This window comes from Ursus maritimus, unplaced genomic scaffold (genome assembly GCF_017311325.1).
Source record: "Ursus maritimus isolate PB19 unplaced genomic scaffold, ASM1731132v1 scaffold_33, whole genome shotgun sequence".
Lineage (NCBI taxonomy): Eukaryota > Metazoa > Chordata > Mammalia > Carnivora > Ursidae > Ursus > Ursus maritimus.
The window spans coordinates 8,957,387-8,976,829 of NW_024425897.1; the positions used below are offsets into that span (position 1 = coordinate 8,957,387).

The 19,443-nt window shown below is 43.7% G+C and overlaps 1 protein-coding gene and 1 non-coding gene across 3 annotated transcripts; both read left to right on the forward strand.

The window, feature by feature from the left end:
- Nucleotides 1-6,150: 6,150 nt before the first annotated feature.
- Nucleotides 6,151-18,707, forward strand: CCDC117 (coiled-coil domain containing 117). 2 transcript variants are annotated; one of them, XM_040619678.1, is made up of 5 exons: nt 6,151-6,332; nt 6,999-7,052; nt 12,654-12,878; nt 13,330-13,467; nt 15,732-18,707. In XM_040619678.1, the coding sequence occupies exons 1-5, from the start codon at nt 6,151-6,153 to the stop codon at nt 15,970-15,972; spliced, it is 840 nt and encodes a 279-aa protein (XP_040475612.1). In that variant the 3' UTR covers nt 15,973-18,707. The 2 variants fall into 2 exon arrangements, with proteins under 2 accessions (XP_040475612.1, XP_040475613.1); XM_040619679.1 differs by having other exon boundaries at nt 7,002-7,052.
- LOC121100063 lies at nt 10,332-10,438 on the forward strand. The gene has a single exon (XR_005831796.1). It is a non-coding gene; the product is annotated as a U6 spliceosomal RNA (small nuclear RNA).
- Nucleotides 18,708-19,443: the final 736 nt, after the last annotated feature.

Sequence of the window (19,443 nt, forward strand, 5' to 3'; positions counted from 1 at the left end):
CTTCTAATACCATTACAATAGGGATTAGGATTTCAACATATGAATTCGGTGCGGGGTGGGGGTAGGGGGAATACCACAAATAGTCCTTTGCACTCATCATATTGAACATGTTTACTTCAAAAGCACTTATCTCGGGTACTTGGCTGCTCCATCAGTAAAGTGTACAACTCTTAAACTCAGGGTTGTGAGTTCAAACCTCACGCTGGGTGGAGAGATTACTTAAAAATAAAAAAAAAAAATCTTAGGAAAAAAACAAAAACAGGGGCACCTGGCTGGCTCAGTTGGAGGAGCCGCTGGCTCTTGATCTCAGGGTTGTGAGTTCAAGCCCCATGTTGGGTGGAGAGATTACTAAAACCATAAAACCTTTATTATTTTTTAAAAGATTGTATGTATGTATGTATGTATTTATTTATTTAAGAAAGAGAAAGCCGGAGCAGGGGGAGGAGCAGAGGGAGAGGAAGAGAGAGACTCCCCACTGAGCAGGGAGCCTGACATGGGGCTCCCAGGACCCCGGGACCATTACCTGAGAAGAAGGCAGATGCTTAACCAGCTGGGCCACCCAGGAGCCCCCCAAAATAAAATCTTTATTTTTCTTTTTAAAGATTTTATTCATCTATTTGGCAGAGAGAGAGACAGTGAGAGAAAGAACGCAAGCAGGGGGAGTGGGAGAGGGAGAAGCAGGCTCCTCACCAAGCAGGGAGCCTAATGCGGGGCTCGAACCCAGGACCCTGGTACCCTGACCTGAGCCGAAGGCAGACACTTAACGACTGAGCCACCCAGGTGCCCCTATAAGTTAACCATTTGTTTTTCCTTTCCCTTAGCTTTAGGGCAGCCAGGAGTGCCTGAGGAAGGTCGCACAGAGCCCACCTGGAGGTGGAAGGGGTTACAGGCTGTTAACCTGCGCTTTGTCCTCAGGTTGACTTCTGCTCGCTCATTATACACTAGCACACATCTGTGTGCGCACATGTTCCCCAGTGATCTGTCATGTCCACTAACTCAGAAAATGAACAGGTGGGCCTTGGTGCGCTGCCCAGCCAACTGCTCCATCCCGGGAAACCCCAGGGGGGCTGGGCAAATCAAAAGCATAGCTCCTGGCTGGGTTTGCCAACACTGTTGCTAAACAAACTCGGATGAACTCACAGCAAGTGAAGCCGATCACTCCAAAGACAAGGGTTGGGAACGGAGAGAGAAATTTATTTTGGGGGAGGTGGCCAATTCCAGCCTTCACAACTGACTTCTCCGCCTGCAAGATGGGTACCTAGAGTTTTATAAGGAGAGCTTCAGGCAGACAGGGAGTGATCGTGGCTGGGGTTTGGGGTGTCCAGCCCACCACCAAGGGCACAGAAGGGGATGTATGCGGTGTGGCCTTCTAGGCATTCAGGAGCTATCGGGGCTTTTCTGGACTGGCAATTGGAATGTTGTAATCGTTAATGCCTCAAGAAAGAGCAATGAGAAATAACTGTTGGGGTCTATAATTGCACAAGACAGCTTGCGTGCACCCACACATGCCCACACAAATAAGAAAAAAGACTAGAAGTGACGAGGGAGCAGAAGGCAATCTGAGAACAAAGCATAAGCCGACACCTCGAAGCTATCCCCCTGCCCCTCCTGGGTGGGATTTGTGTGATGTTCTCCGTGGAAACTCCCAACTATCTTAAGGTTAATGCTTTGCTCCAGAGAAAAACAACCCTACCTTGACAATAGCCAGGCCTTCAGTATCCCAAGGGTCTTCTTTAGCATACGAAAGTCCTTTTGGACACCTCCCTAAATCCTTACCACCACCACCCCACCCCCCACCCCCATCCGTGTATATAATCAGCCATTCCTCACAAGCCCATTGCGGTCGCTCTTTCTCACTTCCCATCTCGTTTTTGTGCTTTAGTAAGATCACCTTTTTTGTACCGAAGCGCTCTCAAGCATTCTTTCTTGGCCCTTGGCTCCAAACCTCACCAACATTCCGAACTACATTAAGAAGGATATTCATATAATGGAGCTTCCTGTGGGATGGTAGGAAGGCTTTTATTTTATTTTATTTTTTTGCTTCTGTGTTTTTATATCACCATCCAATCATTTTCTACTAGATAGTTTTATAGCCAGAAATTATTGTTGTTTATTGTTATTTTAAACGGATAAGATTAGCCACCAGGAAAAGAGTCAGGAGAGTGTTGTCTAAAGGTCTGTATGTCTGGGGGCACTTGGGTGGCTCGGTTAAGCGTCTGTCTTCAGCTCAGGTCACGATCCCAGGGTCCTGGGATGGAGCGACACATCTGGCTCTCTGCGCGCGCAGTGGGGAGCCTGCTTCTCCCTCTCCCTCTGTTTGTCGTTCCCCCCACTTGTGCTCTCTGTCAAATAAATAAAATCTTTAAAAATTAGTTTGTATGTCTGACCCAGCAATTGTCCGAGAGGTGAATTGGAAGTCACCTAGAGTCAGGTCTAGGCTGTTACTGAAAAGAGGAGATTCTCTCAGTGGCTACCATCAAATTCCGTACCTGCTCTTCTCAGGTTTCTGTAGGAGACAATGCACAACAGTCCTCAGTCTTCTGCTTCCAAGGTCGGAAGCCGAAAGGAGTCGGTCTCTCTCAGACCCACTCTAGTGAGGCTTTCCCCTACTCCTCCAAAGCACTTGCTGGCAGGAAATTCAACAGGATGGAGCAAAGCCTAGCGGTTTAGGACAGGGTCTAGGGTCTCAGACCTGGGATTGAACCCCTTCACTTATATAAGGGAATCGGGGACTAAAACTTGCCTCAGTTTTCTTAGGTGTAAAACGGGTACGAAAAGCATCCAATTGACGGCGTTATTGTGAGGAACACTTACTTTGGGTGAAGAGCACCTGCAAATGGGCAGTACTTAATAGATCATTAATTCTAGGGCACCTGGGTGACTTGGTTAAGTGTCTGCCTTTGGCTCAGGTCCTGATCCCAGGGTCCTGGAATAGAGCGCCCCATCGGGTTCCCTGCTCAGTAGGGAGCGTTCTTCTCCCTCTCCATCTGCCCCTCCCCCCTGTTCGTGCTTGCTCTCCCCCCGCCCCAAAATAAGATCTTTTAATAAATAAATAATTCTAATACATTGCCTGATAAGGGATATACAACCTAGTACAGGATTGTGAACTAAAGAATGAATTTGGATAGGCATTCAAGAAATACAATTAGGTCGAAAGGCGTTTCAGAATGGTGTAAAGGATGACAACCGTAAGGGCCGATGGCAGGCTGCCACAAGACAGGCCACTTTTGCATGAACGTTATTTTGAGTTAAAAACAAAACCCAGCAGATTCAAGAAAAGCTCTTTACCGTCCATCCCCTCAACTGCCTGCTTTACCAGGAACAGAGCCATTAACAGAGATTCCTTTTTACTTAAGAAACATTCATAATAAGGCAACCTTTGTTTTCCAAAAACATCTCTCACTTTCCTGCTAATGGTCTTCCTTTTTGTATTCTTGACCCCTGCCCCTCTCCTTAGCTCATGTAAACCTCTTGCTGATTATGTTTGGAATTTCTTTTGTCTATGTGGATTGCCTGTATGCAGAAAATTAAATTTGATTTTCTCTTGTTAATCTGTCTCATGTGAATTTGATTCTCAGTCCAGCTAGGAGGACTTGAAGAGCAGAGGAAAATTATTCCTCCCTGACACTCCCTTTTCATAAATATTTATTTAAATTTATATGTGTCATCTGGAAGGATTTTTTTTTTCCAGGGGAAGAATGAGGTGGTCATTTGTAGAAATGACCCAGGAGACTATCTCTTATACCCAGTTGAAGTAAGTAGGGTGTTACCCTCTGGAGGCAAAACTGGATTGTAAATGCCACTAAGAAAACCTAAATCTGATCCATTACATTACATTACATTACATTACATTAGGCAAAAGAGGTTCATTCATTTTTTTCTTACACCATAACGAGGGCAATGAAATAGGGAGAAAGATAAAGAGAATCTGGAAGTATTTCCCAAGTAAAGCCCATAGGATTTGCTGACTGGTTAAGTGGGGGGGGGGGGGGACAAAAAAGAGGCATCGATGATGCTTAGGTTTTTGGTTAGAAAGAGAAAATCATCTTCTGACAGCTAGCCTGCTACTAGCTATGAGACAGGCTTTGGTGTCTTCTTGTTAAACACTTTCACAGAGTATCAACATCCAACAAGGACTGAGACAGGGACTTCGAAGGATCAAGATAAAAACAAGACTACTTCATAATCATGTTTGAACACAGACAAAAATGTGAACATCGTGCAAACCACAAAATTGTCCAAACACCCCCCTGGCTAATATGAAGGACTTTGCTTCCTTACCAATTACAGGTTTAGCTTCCGTTCTTCCTACCTTCTAGAAAAGATTGACTAAGTTACCCATAGAATGATCCCTGCTTCCTGACAATATTAATTCCAAAACAAAGCCCTGCTTTTCTTGAACATTCCCCCAAATCACCTAAGATATCCCAAGTCCTATAAGAAGCTTTTTCTAACACCTTTTGCTGCGGCACCAACTCAGTGTAAGCAGTCAGTAAATCTTTGTTCAATTACAGGTGTGTTCTTGGTGGGTTTGGCTGAAGGGCGCTGACTTTGGTATAAGCACCCAGACTGGATGATAGTGTCATTCTCTGGGATGGGAAAAATGGTACGACCAGTGGTTGGTGATGTAGGAAAGTATTGGGGTTCGGAGCCAAAGGCCAAGAAAAAATTCTTCAGACATCTTTGGTTCTAAAAGGTGGTTTTATTAAAGCATGGGGACCTGACTCATGGGCAGAAAGAGCTGCACTGCGGTCATGAGGAGTGGCTGATTATATACTTTCAAGTTGGGAGGGGGTTAGGGATCCATAAGTCTCTAAGGAATTTTGGAAGCAAGTTTTCCAGGACCTTGACGGGGCAAGCTATTGCTAGGAAATGTCATTTACCACCCTCTAATAAAATCTTACTCAGAGATCCTCATGCTTGGAGGATGATAGCTAACATGTATCTTGGGGGGTAGAGATAAAAGGAAGTTTCCAAAGGAATTTTTATGTGTTAAAGTGGACTTACAGGATCCTGGAGGCCAGGCTAATGTCAAGCTAAGATTGCCTTTTGCCCTTAGCAAAGTATTAACATTAAGGCAGCTCTGAGTTCCTAGAGGAATGTCACTCTACCTGTTTTGTTTTGTTTTAAGATTTTATTTATTTTTTATGTCAGAGAGAGAGAGCACAGCAGGGGGAACAGCAGGCAGAGGGAGAAGCAGGCTCCCCCCTGAGCAAGGAGCCCCATGTAAGCCTGTCTCAGGACCCTGGAATCATGACCCTAGCTGAATGCATATGTTTAACCGACTGAGGCACCCAGGCGTCCCACCCTTCCTGTTTCAAGGACTTGTCACTGGACTGTAATTAGCAAGGAAATTTAATTTTTTCTTTTGCCTCTGTTTCTCACATCATTTGGGTTCCACCAACTCTGCTAGTCCCTCTAGCAAGACAGTCTCTGGAGCTAAACAGGCTGGAAGGCTTGCCAGTACCTCTCACAGAACTCTGAGGTTTTTACAGAGCCTCCAAGCCGTTCCCTCTAAGGCCACGCCAACTTCATTTATATTAAAACATGGAAAGAACTAATGGCTGATGTTTAATGAGTATGCTATGTGCCAAGCACTGTTCTAAGAGATCTAGTTTTTGTTTGTTTTCTAAAGTAGGATCTATGCCCAACGTGGGGCTTGAACTCATCCCCCCCTCAACTGCCCCCCAGATCAAGAGTCACAAGCTCTACCGAGCCAGCCAGGCAGCTCAGGATCCACATGTTTTAATTCATTTACTTCTCCCATCAACCCTAAGAAGATAGGTATTATTATCAGGTTTTACTGTTGAGAAAACTGAGGTACAGAGGTGTGAGGATTGGAATTTACTTTGCATTCAAACCTCGCCAAAGCCATCCTCCAGCTCCAGCCCGCGAAACCGAGGCAGCCATGTTAGTTGTAGTCCGCTCGGACTGCAACTCCCGGCATCCCTCGCGGTAGCAGCTCTCCACACACAACAAATCCCGGCGTGCCCCTGGGCGGCCCGGGGTGGAGGGTTCTAGAAGGCGTGACGTGGGGTCGAGAGCGGGCTCAGAGGCGGGCGCCTCTCAGCAGTCGCTGTGGCCGCAGCTGCCGGGCCTGGGGACGCGGGCGGCCGGGGCCGCGGGCGCAGCCTCCTCGTCTCCCCGGCCATGGCCGCGCTCGGCCGGCCCTTCAGTGGTCTCCCCCTGAGCGGCGGCCCGGACTTCCTGCAGCCGCCGCCGGCCTTCCCCGGCCGGGCCTTCCCGCCGGGAGCGGACGGCGCCGAGCTGGCTCCACGGCCGGGACCCCGCGCCGCCCCGAGCAGCCCCGCCGGGAGCGCGGCGCGCGGACGGTGAGGAGCCCGGCGGGCGCGGGGCGGGCGGGCGCGCAGCTCGGGCTCGTTAATCCTCCTCACGACCCTCCGTGGGGGGCTTCTGAGCCCGCAGATAGCAGACGAGAAACTGATCCCGGAGACGTTAACTGTAAGTCGCCCGGGGCCGCACAGCCCCGGAGTCCCGGTCGGACTTCGGCCGGTCTGCGCCTCCGAGAAGTGAGGAGACTTTGCCGAGCTTGCCCAGATCGGGCGGGATTGGAACCCGGGCCGACCGGAGCCTGGCCGTCCCCTCGGCGCGGCCGCCGGTGCTAACTTTTCAGTGCCTCGCGGACGCTCGGTTTCTCATCCGCAAAGTGGGACAGAAATGGGTCCTGCTGGTGAGATCGTGGAAGTAAAGTGCTTAGCACAGTGCCTGCCCCAGATAGGTTTTCCCTACGTCGCCCCCCCCCCCAAATTTATTTCCCACTCCCTTGACAAAGTAAGAAGTTGAGATTTCAACTTCTGTTTATGTCGGGACCACCCAACCTGAGCGACCTTGTGATCCGTATATCCAATCCCAGGCGGCAAGGAAGGGGACAGCTGGTACTCGTGGGATGGGCGAGATTTTGGGGGAAAGGGAGAGTGGATGCGTGGATGCCGAAAACAGGCTCAGTGAATTTCTCAATTGATCTTTGTTTGTTTCAGCAGTGTTTCAGTTCGCTGTAAAAAGAAACACAAGCGAGAGGAGGAGGATGATGAGTAAGTTTCAGGTGCCATTTATTCACTTTATTGGTCACTTAGTTTAACCTGTTTTATATGCTCAACTACTAATTTTAAGTGAAAAGGTGAAACATTAAGTTACCTCTGCAAGGAGGCACAAGGAACTGGTAACAGGGTTGCCTTTTAGGGAAAGTAACTGGGTAGCTGGCATGTCAGAGGGAAACTTTTCTCTCTGTAATCCTTAGTAACCTGTGGATTTTCATCCATGTGAATATTATTACATGCACAATGTAAAAGGATTTCAGGTGTGCAAGAGGATACACATTGTAAAGTCTTAGAGGACATACTCCCCTTTTCTCCATTACCTGTTTCCTATTTCTCCTTTGGAAGACAATCTAAAAACTCTTTTTATAACTGTGTATATCTCTGGTTTTCTATATTTGTAAGAAGGTAACTCTTCACATTGTGCAACACATTGATTTTTTTCATTTTACCCTCCTGTAGCTTTTTTACTTGTTTACTCTCCTATGTAGCGTATGGGCACATAGGGTTCTACCAAATTTCTTCTGCAACACTGAGTGGATTACTACTGTAAGGCCTGGGTATAGATCATTAACCAGTCTCCTGTTGATAGATGTCTAAGATGTCTAATTTTTGCTCTTACTGTAGATTAAATCTACCATGCCTGTTCTTTTAAAGTTCCTTGTACAGATTTGCAAGTAGGTTAATGGATTCCTAGATAATGAATTGCATGCATTTTAAATTTTGAAAAATACTTATTGCCAATTTATATTCCTTTTAACAGTAGAAATGCCTGTTTCTCCATCTTCTCACCGGAACTGTATTTTCAAACTTTTTCACTTCACTCATAGATTTAAAAATCACATAGACAGGGAGTCTAACAGAAAAATGAACGAAAGAATCCCTCAAAGAGGATGTCCAAATGACCCACAAATGAAAGGTGTTCGTTCGACCTTGTCAGTCTTCAGGGAAGTGCCTAGTAAAACCTCAAAGTTATGTTACTTTACCACCAGGTACTGGAGCACCAGTAACTCTGCAATACTATGGATGAGAATGTAAATCGGTACAAGCACTTTGGGAAATAGTTTGGCATTATCTAGTAAGTTAAAGACATATATACCCTGTTACCCAACAGTTCCCTCTAGCGTGTGTACACGCTCGCAACAGACACATACGAGAAAGTTCATAGCATCCTTGTTCATAATAGCTCAAAACTAGAAACAACCTGTATGTCCCTCAGTAGTAAAATGGATAAAATAAATTACAAATTCATACAGTGGAGTTCTGTTCAGAGAAAAAGGGGGAAAAAGAATGTATGACACCTGTCAATATGGATATGTGTCAAGCATAATACGAGCAAAGGAAACATCCTAAGAATATATACAGTACCATAACATAGTGTTTACCTGTAGGAAGGAGGAAATAGAGTACCATTTGGGGGTGTTGACAACAGTCGACATCTTGAATGTTACTTTAATGGATGTTTGTTTTCTAATTATTCATTGAATTGTATGAGCACAGGATTTTATAGTTAAAATTAGATCATTGTTGGGTTTTTTTTAAGACCACTATTTTAATTTATATTTTGTAAATTAAGGTTAATTTGAACATATTTTCATTTAATCCATTTGTGTTTGTGTGACTTGTTCCTGTTTCTGCACATTTTCTATTGGCTTATTGATTTTTTATTTTTTGACTTATTGATCTTTTTTATGTTCATCTATAAGAAATCTGTACTAAAGAAATCAGTAGTTTATTATGTGTGTTATGTTTCCCCAAATTTGTCATTTGTCTTTTAACTTTGTATGTGTTTTGCTTGTTTCTTTTTTGGCAAGCAGAAACTTTGGATTTCTAACCTTGCTGATGCATAGGCTAAACAGATTTGAAAGTTGCCTTGGTTTAAAAACCACCAGACCTGGGGCGCCTGGGTGGCTCAGTTGGTTAAGCATCTGCCTTCCACTCAGGTCATGATCCCAGGATCCTGGGACCGAGTCCCACATTGGGCTCCCTGCTCAGCGGGGAGCCTGCTTCTCCCTCTTCCGCTCCTCCTGCTTGTGCTCGCTTGCTTGCCCTCTCTCAAATAAATAAAATAAAATCTTTAAAAACAAACAAAACACCAGACCAGACAGTATTTATATTTTTTATTGCCTTGGGCTTGCTGCAGATACACAAGGATCTCTCTGCCTTTGTCTATTGGGGTACACTATAAGAGATAATTGAATAGGGATGCCTGGTTCTGGCTCAGGTCCTTATCTCAGGGTCATGAGATCGAGTTCAGCATCAGGCTCCACATACAGGGGGGAGTCAGCTTCACTCCCTCTGCCCCTCCCCCTGCTTGCTTGCTGTCTTTCAAAAATAAATAAATAAACCCCCCCCCCCAAAAAAAAGCGAAAGAGAGATAATTGAATAAAGAGTTCCAGTGTGAAAAGTTTGAAAGCATAAAATCTGTCGGCTTAAAAATTTAACCACCTTTGGGGACCCTAGCAGGCTCTGTCTGTAGATCATGGGATCCTTGCTATGGGGTGGGGGCGGTTGTGAATTCAAGCCCCACATTGGGTGTAGAGCTTACTTGAAGGAAGGAAGGAAAAAGAAAAGAAAAAAGAAAGAAAGAAATGGTTAGCTGTCTTTAAGTTACAGATGGAGAGATTGAGGCCCTGAGAATGAGGAAATTGACATTTGAATATCTAACGCCCAGAAGTGTGCTGCCCACCTGCCACTTCCATAGCTCTTACCTATATTTTGAAGCCTTTTATATCACATTTTCTTTGAAACTTAATGATCGTTGATCTCTAATTATTTGCAAAACGGTTACAGGCATGAAATAATATAGTCCAGGTCATGTTGGAGGTCAGAGATCAGAACCAGCTCTTACACTCAGTTGCATTTCATAGTTGAATTGTTGGATGTGCTAGGAAGTTACTTGTCCCCTCTAGGTTTTTTCTGCTTTTTCTTAGTTGGTTTTATGTGTATAGTTTTTCTCCTGCTTTCCAAAACACCACACCATAAAGCTATCCAAATATTACAGAAATATGTATAGCTAGACATTCTTAATTTTTTTTTAAGATTTTATTTATTCATTCGACAGAGATAGAGACAGCCAGCAAGAGAGGGAACACAGCAGGGGAGTGGGAGAGGAAGAAGCAGGCTCATAGCAGAGGAGCCCAATGTGGGGCTCGATCCCATAACGCCGGGATCACGCCCTGAGCCAAAGGCAGACGCCTAACCGCTGTGCCACCCAGGCGCCCCTCTTAATATTTTCTTACCAATTAAAACCAATTATAAACTAAACATATTCTTGTGCTTACTCTGGCAGCACAAAGACTAAAATTGGACCAGTACAGAGAAGATTAGCATGGGCCCTGTGCAAGGGCAATATGCAAATTTGTGAGGGGTTTCATATATTTAGATGGTAGCTACAGTTGCATAGCATAAGATACAGTGTTGTAGAGTCACTATGTTGTACACTGGAAACTAATGTAACTTTGCATGTCAACCATACTCAAAAAAGGGGTGCTTGGGGGCACCTGGGTGGCTCAGTTGTTAAGTGTTTGCCTTTGGCTCAGGGCGTGATCCTGGCATTATGGGATCGAGCCCCACATCAGGCTCCTCCACTGGGAGCCTGCTTCTTCCTCTCCTATTCCCCCTGCTTGTGCTCCCTCTCTCACTGGCGCTCTCTCTCTCTCTCTCTCTGTCAAATAAAATCTTTAAAAAAAAAGGGGGGGGTGCTTGGGTGGTTTAGTTGGTTAAGCATCTCTCTTCGGCTCACATTATGATCCCAGGGTCTTGGGATCAAGTCCTACATCAGGCTCCCTGCTCAGTGGGGAGTCTGCCTCTCCCTCTCCCTTTGTGTGCATTCTCTCTCTGTCTCTCTCAAGTAAAGAAATGAAATCTTTAAAAAACAACAACAACAAAAATAACCCACTATACTCAAGAAAGACCTCAAAAGGGATGCCTAGGTGGCTCAGTCGGTAAGCGGCTGCCTTCAGCGCAGGTCATGATCTCAGCATCCTGGGATCGAGCCCCACATCGGGATTCCTACTCAGCGGGTAGCCTGTTCTCTCTCCCCCTCTCTGCCTGCGGCTCTGCCTACTTGTGCTCCGTCTCTATCTCTCTGTCAAATAAATAAATAAAATCTTTAAAAAAAAAAAAAAAAAGACCTCAAAAAACTAAACATTTAAAAAAATTATTTGTTGATTCCAGTAAAAGTCTAGGTTCAAGAGACCACCATTATTTGTCAGATTTTATATTGCCAGAGACTTTAATGTTGATTTTTGTAGTCTTAATGTGAATAGAAATATCTGTTTGTAAAATACATACTACTTCCTTTGACCTTCAGTTTAGAGACTCGTAAGCTGTGGTAGCCATTCGTGAATTTTCTTTTTCTTTTTTTTTTTTTTTTTTAGTTGCAGAGCTGTGTTCTGTTTTTGAGGCTGCACTTGCTGATGCCCAAGTAATAAAGTACATCTGGTCTAAGTACTTAAATAGAATAGGACCGGTTGTCTGTTTAACCTTCTTCAGACAGTTTTCAGTTAAACTGGGCACATTGCAGTGTATGCAAATACTAGTTCATGGTAAGCGCTTGACTATTTGATCTTCCCCAGGGAGGCCCTAAGTTTCAGTGAAAATGGCCTGGAGCTCGGACTTTGGAGCTCTGGCTTCTGGTACCCAACATGCAGCTCTATCTTATGTGACACTTAGGAGGGGGCCCTTCAGCTTTATAGGTCTTAGTTTCCAAATCTGCAAAACAAAGAAATCGATGAATTCTGAGGGCTCTGTGTAATATAAATTTTTCTAGGAAGTGAAAATGCTTTATGTTACAAGGTGGGAGAAAAATATACACCATTATTAGTAAGGGGCTCAGAGCCAGATGACAGTCTCCTGACGTTTCGGAGAGGACCAAGAAATCAGCAGTATCCTCTGCAACCTGTAGTACTTGGAACAGACCCGAGGAAGCGTTTATCTTTTGCCCTACGGGAAGATAGGGTACCTGTCGACCACCCCCATATGGAGCAAGCAGAATTATGACAAAATACGGCTGGTGCTGAATTGCTGTTTGTGGTTTTGGTTTCTTTACTTCCCACTTCACCTGTCCAGAGCCAAATAAATAGGAGTGACTTTAAGTTCCCACAGTGAACACTACTCTGAAAAAACACAGTCTTGCAGGTGCAGCCTAATTTGGTAGAGAGCAGTAGAAGAAAACGTCCCAAGGAAGCTGTCAGAATGAAAAAAGAAAATGCATGATTTTCCATCTTAAAATCACACACTGTCAAAAATCAGAGGTTTTGGGGCGCCTGGGTAGTGCGGTCATTAAGGTGTCTGCCTTCGGCTCAGGGCGTGATCCTGGCGTGCCGGGATGGAGTCCCACATCGGGCTCCTCGGCTGGGAGCCTGCTTCTTCCTCTTCCACTCCCCCTGCTTGTGTTCCCTCTCTCGCTGGCTGTCTCTCTGTCACGTAAATAATAAAATCTTTAAAAAAAAAAAAAAATCAGAGGTTTTTGTTTTGGTTTGGTTTTTGTTGGGGTTCTTTGGGGTTTTTTTTTACGTAAGTTTGGTTAGAGAAAGGGACGATAAACATTTCATTTATATGACTCTGAATTTTCACTGCATTTTTTTTTTTCAGCTGTCCAGTAAGAAAGAAAAGGCTAACTGAAGCAGGGCTCTGTGCTGGTCCCAATGACTGGATTCGTTGTGCACGTCAGGATCTAGAGAGTCAAGGAGTAAATCCGTGCACTAGTGGCCTCTCTGCACCCGGCATGTTAGATGTTATTTGTGAAGAAATGGACCAGACAACCGGAGAACCGCAGTGTGAAGCTGCCCGAAGGAGGCTTCGAGAAATCGAGGACAGGTAAACGGGTAGTGTGTGTTGTTGGCCTGTTGGCGATCCCCATGTGATGTCTCTACTCTTAAGCTGGTCTAATTCATCATTTGGTGATAATGGTGATCTTCAGCTTCTCAGATTATGGAAAGTCTGAGAACTCGAAGTTGATGCGTTAAATGTCAAACTCTTCTCATAGAACTGTGCTAAATATTTTCACCTACTGTCTGTGAACATAAATTTTTTGGTTTATGGGAGTTTTCAGGGGCACATTCTTGACATGTGATTGCATCTGATGGAAAACTTCTAAGTGAAATGCTGAGTAACACTTCTGCATGTACTTTCTTCACTCAGAGCCTCATATTTTACTTGATCTTTTCTTGTAGCACCTGTTGCTTTTGTTTTTAAATTTCGTCCAATTACTGGAGTATATAATAGCTTGACTGATTTTTCTTTCTCTGCTTCTTTTGTCTTTATTTAGGATAATTGATGAAGATGAAGAAGTGGAAGCTGACAGAAATATTAACCATCTCCCCAGTCTTGTTCTTTCTGACACCATGAAAACAGGTTTGAAGAGGGAATTTGATGAAGTCTTTACAAAGAAAATGATTGAGTCCATGTAAGTGTTGGTTCCTGGTTTCCATTTATTTATTTTTAAAATTATTTCTTTTTTTAGAAGCAGCGTTGGGGGGAGGAGCAGAAGGAGATGGACAAGCAGACTCTGTGCTGAGCCCAGAGCCTGACTCGGGGCTCCTTCCGAGGACCCTGAGATCATGACCTGAGTTGAAATCAAGAGTTGGGTGATTAACCGGCTGAGAAGGCCAGTGTCTCCAGACACAGCCTGTCCTATGCTAGTCATCTCTCCATCCCCTGATCACCAGTGACATGAAAGCACAGTAGGTTTTGTGTTTAGTTTAGGTTGGATACAAACCTTTTACTTAGTTCACTGGGGTTGAGCAAAATGCTGTGCAGGAAGTTCGGAGTGTGCAGGAGTGGCTGCCTTAACTTCTTAACCCCCAAATCTTTTGAAGTCCTGAAAGGCACCATCGTCTAATACTTCGGGTTGGGAGGATTGGCAAAAGAGCCCTTCTCCCAAATTCTTGTCTTAGAATATAGGAACCACATTCCAAAAGCTCTTGTTTACCGGCCTCTCAGTTATCCAGGAACACTGCTGAGACTAAGAAAACAAACCAAAGGAAGTCTCCTAGTAGTCAAAATAGTTACCACAAGGCCACAATCCAAAGCTCCTGTTCTTATCTCAAAGTGGATAGCCCCTCAGGGCTTTAGCTCTAAGCCATTTTGCTCTTAAGTTAGCGGTAGTTTAATGAGCTCAGTTGTCTGGTTTCCTAGATCATCAGAGTAGAAACACAGGAACAGCAAGTGAGAACAAACTCATAGTAGTGAGTAGTGACAGTATAGTGTGAGGACAAGAGAGGAAACTAGAAAGCAAACATTAGAGCCTAAAAAATGAAGTTATCTGGGGCTATTAACGTAAGAACTAATGATAGCGCTGTAACTCTAACAGTCCTTGAGCTTACGTGGTCTGAAGCAGTCATCATCCTCGTGTAAAATAGTAGGTTATAAAGTGCGAGTTCGGTGTTGCCTGGAAAAGACTGTAGGTAGATTTGATACTCAGTGAGGGTAGGTGTCAGGTATCTGAGAAATTTTCAGAGAACACCAGCCCCAGTGATGCCAGGTAGGTGAAGAATTACTGCCTTTGGCCACAGTGGATTCAGCTGATGGTAGATCACAGAAGTTTTGCATTAGCCGCCTAGCTTGGGCTTATAATTAACTCCCCAGCTCTGAGGGTGGGTGAATAGTTTAGCCAGGAGTAAGCGGGCCGTGTTGTCCTACAGCCTAAGAAGTAGCGCTTTCTGCTCTTGGTAATTTTCCAGAAGCTAGCGTTTGTCGGTACTCTTCAGCATGGTTTATTTTGTCTTACTTGCCTTTGGGTCCCAGAAACTATCAAACCATCACTGGATGGAGGAGGACTGAGGGGGCAGGCAGGCGTTGGGGCCATAATCGTTTGGACTTAATGCAAAAAGCATTCTACTTTGTAGCTGTTTGGTCAGTATTTCATTTATAAAGATTAAGTACAAGCCATTAACCACAATTTAAGGAATTTATAAAATTAAATCAAAAGTCTCTCTTTTTTTTTTTTTACATTGGATGTTTATATTGCTTTTATTTTAAAGTTTTTTTTTTTAAGATTTTATTTATTTGACAGAGACACAGCGAGAGAGGGAACACAAGCAGGGGGAGTGGGAGAGGGAGAAGCAGGCTTCCCGCTGAACAGGGAGCCCGATGTGGGGCTCGATCCCAGGACCCTGGGATCATGACCTGAGCCGAAGGCAGACGCTTAACTACTGAGCCACCCAGGCACCCCTTTATTTTAAAGATCTTGAGTAATCTCTACACCCAACATGGGGCTCGAACTTACAACCCCAAGATCAAGAGTTTCATGCTCTACTGACTGAGCCAGTCAGGCACCCGTATGTTACTTTTAATCACGGCATCAGTACAGCTAGTTGGTTTGGCTAAAAATATGTGCAGAACAGGGGCACCTGGGTGGCTCAGTCTATTAAGCATCCAATTCTTGATTTCAGCTTAGGTCATGATCTCAGGGTCCTGGGATCGAGCCCTGTGGCCTGCTCCATGCTCAGCGGGGTCTGCTTGAGATTCTCTCTCTCCAAATAAATCTCTAAAATTGTGTATGTATTTGAGTGGCCTTTCTAAAGATCTGTTTAGATCATCAAAAATCTCCTATTTTGATGCCATCAGTTCTTAACTCTAGGTATTTGGTAGCAAACGTGAGCTTTTCAACATGTATCTTTTATTTCATATCCTAAAACTTTTGATAAAAATCTGTATTGTATGTCTTAGGAGCCGTCCTTCCATGGAACTTGTGCTCTGGAAACCTCTCCCTGAACTCCTTTCTGATAAGCCAAAGCCGTCATCTAATGCTAAGAACTACACAGGAGAGAGCCAAACTAAGCATGCAGCTGCTGGCACTGCCTTCCCTGGGAGAACTGAACTGTTCCTGGAACCTCAGCAAGCAGCAGGGATGCCTGTTTACAATAGTTTGGAGACAGCTGTTTGCACAGAAGAAGAGATGGAACTCTAGAAACCAGTTTCTATGCTAAAGTTGTCAAATTTTAGAAGGCTCATGTATTTAGTCGTGAGCCTACTTGTATTTGTATAGTATAGGGACTTGAAAGTTTTATGAAACGGGTGTAATAATATCTCCACCTGTGATTTGGGGTGGGACTCTCATTTTGGTAGCCATTTTGTGAATCCAACTTTTTGCCAAGGAAGCTTGTCTCAAGGGAAAACAGTTTTCCACAGGGCTTATTAAGGGAATGGAAATTGCAGCCTGCAAAGGCAAGTATAGAAGCTGTTGTGTCTTAAGGGTGACTTACGTCATCTGTCACGTTGTCTAAACCATTCAGATAGTTGGCAAATATTCAGACACTTGAATTTGAAACAATGCATTAAGAAAGAAGGATGCTCCTACTGTGTCCCTGACAGCCGAGTCACAGCTGCGTCTGGATCGGAGCTCCTTTACAGTGGTCACTCTCCATGATTGCGAAGAGGAGGGAGGAAAGCAGTAGCTTAGTCTATTGCTAAGAGATTTAACAGAGGCTCTGAAACTTGTATATTGTCAGTTCTGTGTAGCTACGGTGATTAAGTAGCTGGTAGCGTTGTGGCTCACTTCTTAGCCTCTGAACATGCAATGAAAATACAAGGAAAAGGTTTTTCCTTCGAGGCTTTTTTGCCTTGTGCTACTATTACTCCTTGGTTTCCCTTGCATATTTTATAAGCCCAGTTATTCAGGAATGTTTACAACGTAATTAACTTTGAGCGATCGTTAGAAAGTGATGGTGAGGTAACCCATGTGCGAATTGGCTATGGGAGAAGCCTCCCTTAAGGTCATCCCAGGGAACTGCCGTATCAGCGCAGCCCAGCATTGATAGGTACTTTTAAAAAGGTTGTAACTATATTAGCAAGTTGAGTATTTTTAGTGTTAATGTAGAAAACAATGACAATAATTAACTGAAAACATATGGGTAAGTGACATTGAGAGTTACTGAACTAGCCACTTTGCCTGGTGCTTCAGCTGTTGTGCAGTAAACCTCCGAGTTGGTAGAGAATAGCTTTCTGTTAGCAGGACATCTTCATCATAAGGAACTAAACCAGGCTCAAGGTACCCTTTGGGGATAACCAGGATTGAAGTTTTTTTATTTCTCAGGAAGGGCTCTTCTGTGTGGCAAGGACTCAGTAGTGCCGAGTAAAATAACACTTCCTAAAGTGCTACGGAATATCCACTATAACTTATTAAATGAGTGTAATAGTGTAATACTGGCCCTTATATCACACAACAGGAGACCACCCCAGTTCTTTTTGTTTTGTTTTCTGCGTTTCTTCCCCCTTTGTAGGAATCAGATACCTTGTGTAGAAAAAAAATGGCTCATGCCAAGTAGAGGTGACTTTTTAGAAACCAGCTCCCAGGCATTTTCGAAACCCGTGCTGAAATCCCTCCCCTTGTTACAGATGGCGTAGAAGTAACAAGTCTGTTAATTGGACTGTTTCTTCCCCTGCCTGTTGTTCCTGCTTTCTCTTTCTGTCTGGATAGTCAGGAAAAGATTTAATGTTTAATATTTAAACAATATTTAATGTCTACACAGTAAAATTATTCGAACTTCAAACCAGTATTAAAACCAGTTGGAAACCAGCTAATAGTTTCTTAATCTCAGATTTAGAGATGAATGTAAACTGTATTCTGTTGAAATGTGCAAGTGTTTGATTCATGCCGTTTGAAAAACTCCTGCCTTTAGGTCATTGTTTAATGGGACCAACTTAAAAAGTTTGTAGCCTTAAAGAAATCGCCGTGCTAAAAAAGTTTGTTCTGGTATAACTCAAAAACATGAAGTGAATGCCCAGAATTTGGAGTTAGTCCCAGTGTTAGGGCAGAAGGGGAGGTGACAACTTTCCGAAGAAGGACCCAAAACACACTAAGATGGTCTTCGGTAGGAATTGTGGGCCAGGCCTCTGATCAAAGGTCTGTATGATGAAAAGGAGGAAGAGCTCCAAAACAGGCTCTGATACCACTGGTAAAATATAGGAGAGAATGAAGAGTGTTAATTAAAATCCAAACAACTTGTTTCAGGAGTCAGATTATCTGACGCAATTAACTATTTCTGCAGGAAAATGGATGTTTAATTCTCCTTTTTAAACTTTATCCTTTTGCATATGTTTGTACAAAAGTTTTCTTCGTCCTTGTGGTGCTTATTCATCTGAGCCGTCTCCACAGTCTCCATGCCTCTGCTTTGTTTTTCTTCTGTAGTGTAAGGCTTTTGCTTTTGCCTTAAGGTTTCCCTAGGGAATCAACAGGTCTTTTCATTTTGTACAGCATTTGAAGCATGGATCAAACATTGGCTTACTATGCTAATGTGTGAAGAGAAAAATTATCTAAAGCAGGTGAGCTTTAATGAACAAATGTATATTTTCTCTGAGTTTGAGTAGGGTGTGTGTGGGTTTTTTTTTTTTTTTAATATAAAGTCCAGTTCTCACAAACATTAATCAGTCATAAAAAAAGCAGAAACAAAAAACCTGCCACTCATTTTGAAAAGGTGCAAATGTAAAATTTAGGAAAATAGGATAGGGGCTAGAACCATGAGAAAAATGCTTATTATAAGCAGGTTTGTTAATTATTTTGGATTTGAAACTTGGTTTTTCATTAATAGTGACCAGAATGGTGCAGTACTAGGAAAGTTCTGGAAGATGCTGTCAATTTTACTTTAAGGTGAGAATCTGGTGTTTCTGTATTTTATTGTTTAAAATAAAACTTAAGTGTTTTGACTTTTTGAGGTATTTGTATTCCTGACCTAAGTAAACAAAATCGGCTACCTCTGCTCCCCTGTAAATTGTGTTTGAAGCAGCATTCGTGGGCGCCTGGGTGGCTCAGTCGGTTGAGCATCTGCCTTTGGCTCAGGTCGTGATCCGGGAGTCCAGGGATCAAACCCTACATCAGGTTCCCTGCTCAGCGGGGAGTCTGCTTGTCCCTCTGCCCCTCTCTCTCCTCCCTCTTTCTCAAAAAAATTAAAAATCTTAAAGCATTCATATCAGTGAGGGACTTAAATTTATCTTGGGAAGATGATTATGTTGGGTTAAAGTTAAGCTGTGTAAATGAATCCACTGTTGCCAAACTAGGCAGACCGGTTTGCTGTTCTGAACCCACAGAATGCTCACCACTCTGCTTACCAATTCCCCGCTGTCAGCCAACAGCATCGATTGGCAGTGGTCATCGATGGCCAATGTTCAGGTGACAGTAGTGACAGTCTCCAAAAATGTTTAAATATAGAGTTGAAAATGGTATGTAAACTTCAGTTTTTTTTCTTAACAGGATTAGGACGTTTAAAAACGGAATAGGGAAATCCATAATGTTCAGTTATATGCTCTTTAAGAGTTGACAGGTCACTGGGTGGCAGTATTGCCTGCCTATCTATAACCTTGGCTTGATGATGTGGGTCCTTGATTTGTGGGTGGGCGGGGTTAAGTTTGGGTTTCAGTTACAGAAAATTCAGGATATTGTTTT

What these genes read in the sequence shown, in the direction of transcription:
- CCDC117 (XM_040619678.1), top strand. Translation starts at nt 6,151, where the DNA reads ATGGCCGCGCTCGGCCGGCCCTTCAGTGGTCTCCCCCTGAGCGGCGGC. An exon ending in GGGAGCGCGGCGCGCGGACG is followed by an intron (nt 6,333 to 6,998) that starts GTGAGGAGCCCG and finishes TGTTTGTTTCAG; the next exon opens with CAGTGTTTCAGTTCGCTGTA. An exon ending in CTTCGAGAAATCGAGGACAG is followed by an intron (nt 12,879 to 13,329) that starts GTAAACGGGTAG and finishes GTCTTTATTTAG; the next exon opens with GATAATTGATGAAGATGAAG.